Genomic DNA, 12,933 nt, shown 5'->3' with positions numbered 1-12,933 from the left:
TTCACTACTTTTCTGAACCTTTGGACAGTATACATTCCCCTTAAGATTGCTTTTGTGCGTCATACCATTGCAAGACCAGAATGGAGGTTTCAACTTAACATTTATTGCACAACTCACTTCAGGCCACTGCTGACACCCCAAAACACAGCCTAGTAACACACAACTTCACCTTCAAGGACTGCAGAGATAGACCAACTATATATAAATAATCTCGTGGAAACGTAGTAATTTGGGTGAGAAAAATATGACACTAGAGATTTTGGGATGAATATTTTGCATAAGTTCAGAAGCTTGAAAATAGTTGGCCTACAATCTCAAATTTCACCTAACAACCGTAGCCCTTAGTCACCACACCTTCCATCATCTTTTTACCTCTGCCTGTTTTTGCCCTTTACACTTGCAGCTCTCTCAACTCCCTTGCCTCTAGTTTACTCCTCTTCCCATTTCCTACAACTTTGTGGCGGGAGCATTTTAGCAAAGCCATTTCAAAAGCGTTCAAAGTCCAACTGATCCAATGCATTTACTCAGAAATTTATACCAACAGGGATGCTTTCAATATTTTAAATTACTTAAGCATTTATATTAGCATAAAAATTTTAAAACCAAATACTTTAACAATAGGGTACTGTTGGATAATTTAACATACGTCCACATAAAATTAAACCATTAAAATTTGCTTTTCAAGAAATATTTAATAACAAGGTAAGTAACATATGCTTATCTAACATGGAATTTTATGTCACTGCTGCTAAAGCAAAACATCCTGTTCACTGGATAAGACCTGCTTTATGTGTATACACTTCAGTGCAATTTTTAAAAATACTGTAATTTCAGAACTTCCGAATTTCAACAGATGCCAGCGTTCTCTCCTTTTTTCATATGGGAAAATTCCTTTGAAAATTATTGGAAGCTTAGACGAAAATTCCACAGCTGTATTCCTCAGGATCACTTTGCAGTCTTCAAGATTCAGATACAGAGGAAGCTTCAATTCAACCTTTCAGAGAAGACATTCCAGCTCGCATGATCTCATCAACCAAGAGAATGTTGGTGGCAATCACAGTGCTGAAAGGGGAACAAAAATAAGATGGCTGATGATTAGGAGCCGTAATTCGACTTAACTTCCCACTTCCAACCAAGCTGCACACATTACATCCAATTAAATTTCCCCCTTCCCCTCTACACATCAGAGGGCTAGTTCAGTTTCCATACTTTCAGCTGATTACATTATTTACGGGGAGAAAGGAGCAACTAAACAGAGAACACCAAATGAAAAAAGTATGATTCTCTAACAGTTTAGTTTTCATTTTCCCAAACTTACCAGGAGTGAAGAAGCTGTTTCTTTACACAATAGTTATCCCATACGCCTACTTCTGCTGCTACCATTGGCTCGCCTAAAAGGCAACCAAATCTTAAAATAAGTTCAGTCAGTAAGAATCAACAACATTGTGTGCAGCTTTGCTTATCACTGATGACTCATTTCCTCCAGTATTAACTATGAGAATTCAAAGCTTCTCTGTTAGCCCAATTTTCTACTCTAAACCATGACCCCCGTCTACAATATTTGATGAGTGTCTGACTTAGAAGTCCTGAACACCTCTCTCTTCTTCTGGATACATTTCTGTTTACTCATACTGAAGTATAGCACTTCAACTATAATCTGGCTAAAATGGACTGATCATTTCCCTCATTGCAGAAACCTTTTCTATTAAATAATAACGTTCACAACAATAGGTCTTGCACATACTACATGGATGTACCTGTTATCTCCTACTTTGTACTTAATTTGTGTTGTTTTGTTACAGGAACCTAAGATCAGGGCTGTCACCATTTCACTAGATTTCTAGATCCCCTTTTCTGGCATTATTTGCTATCTTTAGCTGGTTTTCACCCATGAATATAATCACCACATCTATTTTCTTATCATAGTACTTGATTAAAAACTGAGTGAGGCAAATGCAGTATGAAAATCCTTCAACATTAATCTGAACCATCTACCACCACTCAACATCTCCAAAATTGTATCCCCAAATTACTCATGTCTACTCTAGTCCCTTAATTATACCTAGTCATTCCATGTTTTATTAATATCCTATTTTATCCCATTTTATAACCCAGAGTTCCCTAATAGTACTGGTGTCAAATTGCAAAGCAAAACATTTTTAATCTTTCCTGGCTTCAACCCACACGTATTACATCTAGTTTTCCCTCTACAACAGTTGCATTTTCTTACCTGTGTTCAGGTCCACACCCACAAGCTGACCTGATTCTGAATGTTCTGCTTGAATTTTAACTAATGTTTCCTGAAGGTCAAAACCAGAGTTCTGAGCAAGAACCTAAAGTAAACAGATTTAATTCTTGAGAAAACAGGAACTAATAACTGATAGTTAAAAAAAAAAGAAAAAAAATCTCGGCCTGGTGCAGTGGCTCACGCCTGTAATCCCAGCACTTCGGGAGGCTGTGGAAGGTGGATCACCTGAGGTCAGGAGTTTGAGACCAGCCTGGCCAACATGGTGAAACCCCATCTCTACTAAAAATACAAAAAAAAACCTAGCTGGGTGTGGTGGCAGGTGCCTGTAATCCCAGCTACTCGAGAGGCTGAGGCTGCAGTGAGCTGAGATTGCACCACTGCACTCCAGCCTGGGCAACAAGAACAAAACTCCGTCTCAAAAAAAAAAAAAAACTCACTGCATAAAGACAGAACATTTATGTTCCCTTCAGAGAATACCAGACACAAGTTACTGATCAACTCTCTCATCTACCCCAAATCCAGCAGCAATACACCAGTCACAAATTATACATCAAAATTAGTATATAATAGAAAATGAGGATCAGTTTAAAACAAAAGCAAAAAGCAAGTTTGTACTCAAGTATAACCCCTAATACTGCAAATATTAAACTACAGGTTATCTCTTGCCATCTGCAACGTCAGCTATTCAGGCCTCCCAGACAAACCAAATACATCTGGATGATGAGGAATACCTGTTCTAGAGTCAGGAAGAAAACTGATCAAACTTGCATATCCAAAATCCACATTATGAATAAAGCCTACATTATCAAAAAGGTTTGATCAGCTGAATCTTTTGGAAGATTGACTGTTAAAAGTGTGCACACCTTGGGAATAATGAGCAATGCATCAGCAAATGCTTGGACTCCAAGCTGTGCCCTGCCCTTTACACTGGGCTTATGTTTAATCAGGGCTTCTGCCATTGCCACTTCCACGGCACCAGCACCTGGAACCACACAGCCTGTTGGATGGGGGAAAAGGAAAAATGCTAAGAAAATTGCAGAACTAATTATGAATAACAAATAAAATATACATATGAAAGCCATTAATTTCTTACAAATTTACTATGACAAAATACAGCGACTAACATATCAAATAGGAGAATGGTTCAACCAGAATGGCTTCACTAGCCACTGGCAGCTTTCAACAGATCAGTATTAGTTCATTTATTTGTATTCACCTTTAATAATGACACGCTATGAAAAACCTTAGCATGCCATCAGTCATTCTAAAGGGAAGACTGCTTTTGCATGGTGTCTGGCTGTGTAACCTACTGATAAAACAACATAGTATTCAGCCATGCCTTTCAGACTAGCAAAATATAAAAGAATTGAAATACGGTGAGGATCTTACCATCATCAATAGCATTTTTGACAGCCCTCAAGCCATCCCTCACTGCATCTTTGATCTGAGTGAGTGTGTGCTTATTTGGTCCTTTGATCAATAATGTGACAGAACGAGGGTTGTTACATTTCTCAATAAAGGTAAACTTCTCTTCTCCCTATGTGTAGAAAAAATATGATTTTCAAAAACAGGATTTGTGCAGAGTGAAGAGAGAAGAGGGACTTACAATGACAAGCAGCACATTAATGAGGAACTTGATCACATTAAAGCAAATTATCTCCTTTTGAAAAATCACATATGTGATTTTCCCCATCAATGGCTTCCCATTACTACACATAAATCTTCAAAATGTGTATAAACAAAAATCTGATCCTGAATTTCAATTAATTTTTCTGCTAAAGACTTCATGAACTAGGCACAGTGGCTCATGCCTGTAATCTCAGCACTTTGGGAGGCTGAGAGTGAAGGACAGCCTGAGCCCGGGAGTTTAAGACCAGCCTGGGCAACACAATTATGAACCTGTTTCTACAAAAATTACCAAGAAAAACAAAAAAATTAGCCAGTCATGGTAGCACACACGTCTGTGGTCCCATTTGCTCAAAAGCCTGAGGCGGGGGGATCACTTAAACCCAGGAAGATGAGGCTGCAGTGAACTGTGATCACACCACTGCACTCCAACCCGGGCAGGGGTGAGACCCCACCTCAAACAAACAAAAACAATTCACGAGCTAAAAGGTTCTATTACCTTTAAGAAGAAAATACACTTACCAATGTATACTCATAGACAAGTCCTGCATGTCCCAAGCAGTCAGGACTTAGGTCGTCAAAAGAATTCAGGGCTACCCCACCACAAGCAAGAGTCAGCCTGAAATAGCATTTTAAGGGAGATGGATAAGCAATGTTACCAGTGAATTTCAAAGATAAGACCAGTAATTTTTAGGAAGGAATTTTTCAGAATTACACACATAATTAAATTTTAAAATGTACTTTAATCTAAGCCTTTCCATTTGCCATCAACCAGCTAAAAACTAGTCTTTTCTCTTAACCCTCCATTTAAACCACTCTCAGCAAGTTAGCAAATGAAATCTAAAGGTGGACAAGAGCTCTTTATTATCCAAGCATGGTGGCTCGCACCTGTAATCCCAACACTTTGGGAGGTTGAGGTGGGTGGATCACTTGAGGCCAGGAGTTTGAGACCAGCCTAGCTAACATAGCAAAACCCCATCTCTACTAAAAAACACAAAACAATTCAGTGGGCATGGTGGCAGACACCCGTAATCCCAGCTACTTGGGAGGCTGAGAATCCTACGAACCCAGGAAGTGGAAGTCGCAATGAACCAAGATCATGCCACTGCAAAACAGAGCAAGATTGTCTCAAAAAATTATTTTAAAAAATTTTTAAAAAAGCTTTCTATTGTGGTGAGCTCTTTGGGTGAAAGTATACTGAATTCAGAGACAAAAAGTAAAATAATGTTTACAAGGGGCAAGGGGGAGGGAGAAATGGGGAGTAACTATTTAATGGGTATACAGTTTCAGTTTGTGATGATGAAAAAAGTCCTAGAGATGGACGGTGCTGACGGGGTGCACAATGTGAATATAGTTAATGCCAATTAACTATACAGTTGAAAAACCCGAAAATAAAATATAAGGGAAAAGAAATAATCTCAATTCACTTGCAAAATGAGTAAAAGTCAAATTACTCGGATACCTCTCCATATTTCTCCTTTTAGCTCTGCGCAGAGCGACTATGCCTTCTTTTGAAAGTGCATCTAAGGAAAAGGGGTCAATTCCCTATAACAAAAATAAAAATTAATTTCAACATCTTTCACCTTAAAAGTGAAAAGGATGATACATACTATTTAGTTTATACATTGGGTTTTCATTCTCACCTTTTGATTAATAACAACAAATCCTTTATCTGAATCGCCACAGACTTTCCTTTTCAGTTCTATTATTTTTTTAACTCTATCTTCAATGAATTTTCTTTCAGCTTTCACAAGTTTTTCTCTCTCTTCTGCACTCTTGTAAAAAAAGCCAGAATTCACTTCTCTATTAAGAAAAAAAAAAAAAAAGTTACAGAAAGCAGGGAAACATTAAGAAAGTAGCTTCTGAAACTGGATTAGTCCTAAGATTTAACAGTTCACTGAGCTCCAATCCTGCCCCTTATACATCTTCAGAGACTGTTTCCTATAGCTCTCCCAAACCAATTTGAGCATTATTGCCCTTACAGTGGGAAACAAAGTTTCACAAAAAAGTAACTCGCCTAAAATACGAAGCTTCTCCATTTCACTGTTAAGAGGCTATAAACTTACGTTTTTTCATACTCTAATGACACGTTACAAGTGAGGATGTATGCATCCTCCACCCTTTTCTTCATATCAGGATGCCGTGCTCCATGGTCCAAAACAAGCCCTCTGATTAAGCTGTTCAAACACACACAAAATTATGGTTATTGATTTTCAGATGGGTGTTTAACATGTTAAACACTGAAATGAGAAGGTATTGATATTTCATGCAGTCACATATTTTTCTTTATTTTTGAGATGGAGTCTCGCTCCGTTGCCCAGGCTGGAGTGTAGTGGTGCCATCTTGGCTCACTGCAAGCTCCACCTCCTGGGTTCACACCATTCTCCTGCCTCAGCCTCCCGAGTAGCTGGGACTACAGGCGCCCACCACCATGCCCGGCTAATTTTTTTGTATTTTTAGTAGAGACGGGGTTTCACCGTGTTAGCCAGGATGATTTCGATCTCCTGACCTCGTGATCCACCCGCCTTGGCCTCCCAAAGTGCTGGGATTACAGGCATGAGCCACCGTGGCCAGCCTAGTTCTTGAATTACTTGAAGATCCTATGCTGTACAGAAAAGTCTGCAGAGATAGTCGCACTGGTAGGCTGTCGAATTGTGATGACGTCCTTTAAAAACATGTTTTCTACCAAGCACCTGTAATCCCAGTACTTAGGGAGGCAAAAGTGAGAGGACACCTTAATCGCAGGAATTTAAAACCCGCCCAGGCAACATAGGGAGACTCAATTCCTTACTTACTCACACACACACACACCCGGGCAACATAGGGAGACTCAATTCCTTACACACACACACACACACACACACACACACACACACACACGGGAAAACAACATGTTTTCTAAGTCTTTGAAAAAAATTTTTTTTCAATTCCTCTACTAATTCTCATGCTTTGTATATAGCAATTCAATAAATGCCAAATGACTGTTGTTCACTTTTCAGAATCATTCTAACCATAAACACAACATTCACCTTATTTCAGGAGAAAATATTACTAAAAGTAAAGACAATATTCACCTGGCAATTTATCCAACTTATATCTTCAGGTAAATATACAACATTTTATATCCAAAGATATTTTTAAAATTGCCATCTCATGCCTGTAATCCCAGCACTTTGGGAGGCCGAGGCGGGCGGATCACGAGGTCAGGAGATCGAGATCATCCTGGCTGACACGGTGAAACCCCGTCTCTACTACAAATACAAAAATTAGCCGGGCGTAGGGGCGGGCGCCTGTGGTCCCAGCTACTCGGGAGGCTGAGGCAGGAAAATGGCAGGAACCCGGGAGACGGAGCTTGCAGTGAGCTGAGATCACGCCACTGCACTCCAGCCTGGGTGACAGGGACAGACTCCATCTCCAAAAAAAAAAAAAAAAGCCAACTATCTATATTGTACAAAGCACCCCTAAATTTCTAAACACAGTTTATTTTTTTTTTTTTTAATGAGACAGAGTTTCACTCTTGTCACCCAGGCTGGAGTGCAATGGTGTGGTCTCAGCTCACTGCAATCTCCACCTCCCAGGTTCAAGCAATTCTGCTGCCTCAGCCTCCCGAGTAGCTGGGATTACAGGTGCCCACCACCACGCCTGGCTAATTTTTGTAATTTTAATAGAGACAGGGTTTCCCCATGTTGGCCAGGCTGGTCTGGACCTCCTGACCTGAGGTGATTTGCCTGCCACAGCCTCCCAAAGTGCTGGGATTACAAGTGTGAGCCACCATGCCCATTAGTATTTCACTGTCTTCTATCACCTACCTTGTATCGGTTTCAGATTTATGTTTCATCTCCATGATCTCAATCATGAAGAGATCAATAGGTTCATCTTGTTTTTTAATGGCCAAAATGGAGTCCACTACAGCCTGCAATTGGAGGAGCATAACCATTAAGCAAATTCGATTTGCAGCAGAAACATGTTGTTTTTCAGAAGGCTAAAGTAGACAGTTTCATTTTACAATTCTACACTAAGTCTTTTTCTACGAGCAGAGTACATTATATGTAAACAGCAACAGCTGAAGTCATTTACATTTCTGAAATCTCAATCTGTAATTCCCAAACATTAACATTAATTAACATTAACATTCCTGAACATTTTAACATTCCTCCTGTTTTTATTAAAAATACTGGTAACTGGAAGCTTTCTAATAAAAAAATCTCCACTTTATAAAGCTTTTAATGAAAGCTTCAATTTTACTTTTATAACCTGGTTAGGTATTATTTGAATTTCCTCATTTTTAGAGACACAGATTAGGTATCATTGCCACAAAAATGAACCTACACAGCACCCTGTAATTGAAATTAGTAATTATACTCATGTTTCTACTATCAGAGATTTTCTATATAGGTGTACTATACCAGACACAGACAAAATTTAATACATACCTCTGTTAAGACGTCTGCAAGTTCAGCATGAACTTTAGTACGAAGAGATGTTCTGGCCACATCTATAAGTGTTTCCCTGTCCATCTCTCTGCTTACTTTGACTTCTTCCAAAAACTGAAGGGCCTTTTCCTTTGCAGCTTCAAATCCTTCAGTGATTATTCTGGGATGAAGGCCCTACAATAAACACACATTAACACTTGCATCTTCAATTAGGTGCAACCATAGTTCATGATAAAGTTCAGGTAATTCTTGAAGGGGTATTCTGGATCACCATACCTTTGAACATGAGGTAATATAATGTGCTGGCTTTCTGAATACATTTAAAAGGACAAATAGGCCGGGCGCGGTGGCTCACGCTTGTAATCCCAGCACTTTGGGAGGCCGAGGCGGGCGGATCACGAGGTCAGGAGATCGAGACCACGGTGAAACCCCGTCTCTACTAAAAATACAAAAAATTAGCCGGGCGTGGTGGCGGGCGCCTGTAGTCCCAGCTACTCGGAGAGGCTGAGGCAGGAGAATGGCGTGGACCCGGGAGGCCGAGGCGGGCGGATCACGAGGTCAGGAGATCGAGACCACGGTGAAACCCCGTCTCTACTAAAAATACAAAAAATTAGCCGGGCGTGGTGGCGGGCGCCTGTAGTCCCAGCTACTCGGAGAGGCTGAGGCAGGAGAATGGCTTGGACCCGGGAGGCGGAGCTTGCAGTGAGCCGAGATTGCGCCACTGCACTCCAGCCTGGGCGATAGAGTGAGACTCCATCTCAAAAAAAAAAAAAAAAAAAAAAAAAGGACAAATATTCCTTTCAATGCAGAGGAGAACAACAGGTAATGCTCTAGCACAGGGTCAAAGCCAAGGGAACTATAAAGCACACTTGGGTGTTCACTGTGCAAACCACTCTGAATCATTTCAAAACCAACACTGTGTCTCAACAACTCACAGATGGTAGCATTATTCTATCTTTTTTCTTTCTTTTGAGACGGAGTTTCGCACTTGTTGTCCAGGCTGGAGTACAATGGAGCAATCTCGATTCACCACAACCTCCGCCTCCTGGGTTCAAGCAATTCTCCTGCCTCAGCCTCCCAAGTAGCTGGGATTACAGGCATGCACCACCACACCCGGCTAATTTTTGTATTTTTAGTAGAGACAGGGTTTCTCCATGTTGGTCAGACTGGTCTTGAACTCCCGACCTCAGGTGATCCGCCCATCTCGGCCTCTCAAAGTGCTGGGATTACGGGCGTGAGCCACCGCGCCTGGACTATTCTATCTTTTCTATAGGTAATCTCGAACTAACTCACATCATTTACTAATAAAGACTGTCTGCTCTCTTTTTCCAGGAAATTCTGACAATACATTCATATTCACTGAGGTTTGCTTTAATCTTGGAACTAGTCAGGGCTAAAAAAGTGGAATTTATCCAAATATAAACTTTTGGTTGCCTTTTTCCTAACAAATATGCCTAGTCCTAAACATTCCATTTTTAGATCTCAATTATCAATCTAAAGACAGATACAAATCACACAGGCCATGCAACTTGATTACAAAATTATTTTCAGGCCAAGAAAGGTTCCATAACCTGCCGAAGGGCACAATTTGTTTTAGACCAGGATAAAGACCCAGATTTAAGCCCCCTAATTCTACTGTATGGCCTCAACTACTATTAACAACACATCAATTTGTATAAATATCAGACACTTCCTATATACAATAAAATATTACAGAAACAAGAGTTGTGCATACTTCAGAAATGTAGAGATCCGCCTGTTTCAGTAGCTCTCCAATGATTAGGACATTGGAAGTCGTACCATCACCAGTTATATCATCCTGGGCTGTTGCTACCTTTGCTATTAAGGAAGCTGTTGGGTGTTGAATTTGCTGAAAGTAGAAAAACAATGAATCACTTAAAACAATATGAAGCAGTCTAAATATACCACAAACAAAATGCAGGAAGCGCCTCTTTCAGTGCTATCTACTTGAAAAAGCTACCCAAATGTTTGGCTACAAATTACTTCGATTAGCTATCATGCACATGCAATTACAATGATTGAAACGTTTTCATGTGTAATTTATTTCCCAGGTTATCTCTACTTTACAGATGAGGAAGCTTGAGGCTCAGTAAAAGTTTACTCAAGATGACAGAGCTACCAGTTAACAGTAAAACATAATTGTACATCCTTGCCTCTTTATGGCAAGTGTAGGGCTCTAGTGAGAATAAGCCAGCTATCTCCTAAAGGGCACACACATTATAATTATTTTTGTAGGTTTGTAATTTTTTCAAAGAAAATTGAAAAACAGACTTCTGGAGACTGGAGAGAGGTTCCAATGGGAGACTTCTGAGGTGGTAGCAACAATTTATTTATTGGCTACAGTGGTGGTTGTGTGTGTCCATTTTATAAAATTATTTCTTAAATTGTAAATGTTCAATGTGCTTCTCTCTACTTACGCTGTATTTCTCACACACTAAAACCCAAATAATTTTTTGTTTTGTTTTGTTTTGGAGAAGCCTTACTCTGTCACCTACGCTGGAGTGCAGTGGCACAATCTCGGCTCACTGAAACCTCAGTCTCCCAGGTTTAAGCGATCGATTCTCCTGCCTCAGCCTCCGAAGCAGCTAGGACTACAGGTGTGCAGGACCACGTCCGGCTAATTTTTGTATTTTTAGTTGACTCGGAGTTTTAACCATGTTGGCCAGGGCTGGTCGTGAACTCCTGGCCTCAAATGATCCACCTACCTCGGCCTTCCAAAGTGCTGGGACTACAAGCATGAGCCACCACACCCAGCCCCCAAACAATTCTGACGTCAAGTTTAACTATGGCTCCACTTTTCTAACACGGGCCACCAGTGAGCCCACTAAAAACAAAAACTACACCTCCTAGGTTAACAAGTCCTTACTAAAGATATTTCATCTGAATGTTGATGGCATGGTATACCACTAGCAAAATCCTACATATTATTCTGAACTCAAATCAGCAGGAAATCATTTCCTTTTCTTGGATTTGAACTGCTAAGTTTTGGGAATTTAGGGATGAGTAAAACGCATACTCCTCTCAATAATCTCATATTCTCCATCCCTAAGACTTGCAAAGAGACAGATTTCTCTCCCCTCCAGTTGGAGATAGAGATGAGACCTAACAGAGAAACTGCTGTTTTAAAAAGAGAAAACCCGGCTGGGCACGGGCCTGGTAATCTTTGGGCGGCTGATGCGGGGGGATCACCTGAAGTCACGCGTTCAAGACCAGCCTGGCCAACACGGTGAAATCCTGTCTCTACTAAAAATACAAAAATTAACTCGGCGTAGTGGCGCGAGCCTATAGTCCTAGCTACTTGGGAGACTGAGACAGAAGAATCGCTTGAACCCGGGAGGCGGAGGTTGCAGTGAGCTGAGATTGTGCCACTGGACTCCAGGCTAGTCGACAGAGCGAGACTTCGTCTGATAAAAATTAAAAAAAAAAAAAAAAAAGAAGAAGAAAAATAATCCTCATGCATTTTTGCCCATGTGATTGTGTCAACCTCTCTTAATTTTTCAAATTTTAAAATAATTCACTTTAATATACAATTACAGTCCTTTAGCCCAGACTGTGAATGGCAAAAAAGCAGGGATTCAAAGGCAGGGCTGTCAGACTCCAGGCACTGAGTACTATCACTGATTACATGCAACTTCGGAATGTTCTCCTACCTTAAAAATGGACACTGCAAATCTTTCTACAGAGAAAACATTCTACGGAAAATCAAGACCTTTCTGACCTAGCCCAGAGCACCTCTCACCATTTCGTGAAGCAGCACATTGCCGTCTTTAGTAAGTTTGATGTCTCCAGCGCCAGAAACGAGCCTGTTTAAGGGACAGAAATGAATCAGACTATGACTTTTTCAACGATAACTAAAAGTCCCATTAGAAAACGGGCTTTTCCCAGATTTTAGGGAGCCAGGGATGTGGGGCTAGTTATCTCCCGCAGGATGGAGAACAGGTGTAGTGCCCACGCCGTCCCCGCAGAGATTGTGCCGAGTCCTCAGGGTGCCTGGAAGCCCCGGAGGGCGGGGAACGCCGCGCTCTACAGCCGCTTTGTTCTCCGCGGAAACTGCATCGACGCAGGAAGAAATGGCCGGGACAGTGGGGCTTAGCAAGGAACAGGACCGACCCCGGAGGACGCGGAGAAGCGCGGCTGCGGAGCCCCGAGGCGGCGGGATCCAGCCCGCGGTCCTGGGCCCGCCAGGTGCGCGGCGGCGCGCGGTGCCCGCCCGGCCCTCCCGTTCAGCCCCGCCTTACATCTTCATGGTGCCCTTGGGCCCCAGATTGGTCCTTAGCACGTCCTGCAGACCCCGCGCCGCGCTGATGTTGACCGCCAGCGCCGCCTGCGCTCGGGCCACCTCGGCCTTGGGGTTCAGGGTCTTCACCGCCGCCATAGCTGCTCCAGCGGAGGAAAAGGAAACGACGCTAAGAGCCCAGAGCCGGCGCGGCGTGGCCGGGAGGTACTATCCGGGTCTTCTGGAAAAGTCGGCGCGTCTGCCCCGCCCCCAGCGTGCCCGCGCGCCGTCGCCATTGGGCCACAGGTCGTCAGGCGCGCGCTCATTGGTCCGCGGCTGCACGGCGCCTGCGGTCCCACCCCTCGCGCCGCGGCCTCGACGTCATCGCG

General features: G+C 42.1%; 1 protein-coding gene and 2 non-coding genes across 3 annotated transcripts; all 3 read right to left on the bottom strand.

Annotated features, from left to right (window-relative positions):
• Nucleotides 1-672: 672 nt before the first annotated feature.
• CCT6A (chaperonin containing TCP1 subunit 6A) lies at nucleotides 673-12,787 on the bottom strand. The gene is made up of 14 exons (XM_032758002.2): nucleotides 12,567-12,787; nucleotides 12,068-12,131; nucleotides 10,043-10,177; nucleotides 8,308-8,481; nucleotides 7,684-7,787; nucleotides 5,941-6,051; nucleotides 5,518-5,677; nucleotides 5,337-5,419; nucleotides 4,397-4,493; nucleotides 3,638-3,785; nucleotides 3,112-3,245; nucleotides 2,231-2,333; nucleotides 1,319-1,391; nucleotides 673-1,062 (listed from the first exon to the last, which is right to left on the bottom strand). Exons 1-14 carry the CDS (start codon nucleotides 12,701-12,703, stop codon nucleotides 990-992), a joined length of 1,596 nt encoding a protein of 531 aa, XP_032613893.1. The 5' UTR covers nucleotides 12,704-12,787; the 3' UTR covers nucleotides 673-989.
• On the bottom strand, nucleotides 3,453-3,587 carry LOC116809906 (small nucleolar RNA SNORA15). Its single transcript, XR_004370070.1, has one exon. It is a non-coding gene; the product is annotated as a small nucleolar RNA SNORA15 (small nucleolar RNA).
• Nucleotides 9,073-9,195, bottom strand: LOC116809914 (small nucleolar RNA SNORA22). Its single transcript, XR_004370078.1, has one exon. It is a non-coding gene; the product is annotated as a small nucleolar RNA SNORA22 (small nucleolar RNA).
• Nucleotides 12,788-12,933: the final 146 nt, after the last annotated feature.

Source organism: Hylobates moloch, unplaced genomic scaffold (assembly GCF_009828535.3).
Source record: "Hylobates moloch isolate HMO894 unplaced genomic scaffold, HMol_V3 SCAFFOLD_1, whole genome shotgun sequence".
Lineage (NCBI taxonomy): Eukaryota > Metazoa > Chordata > Mammalia > Primates > Hylobatidae > Hylobates > Hylobates moloch.
This window is presented reverse-complemented; position numbering and strand designations above follow the sequence as displayed.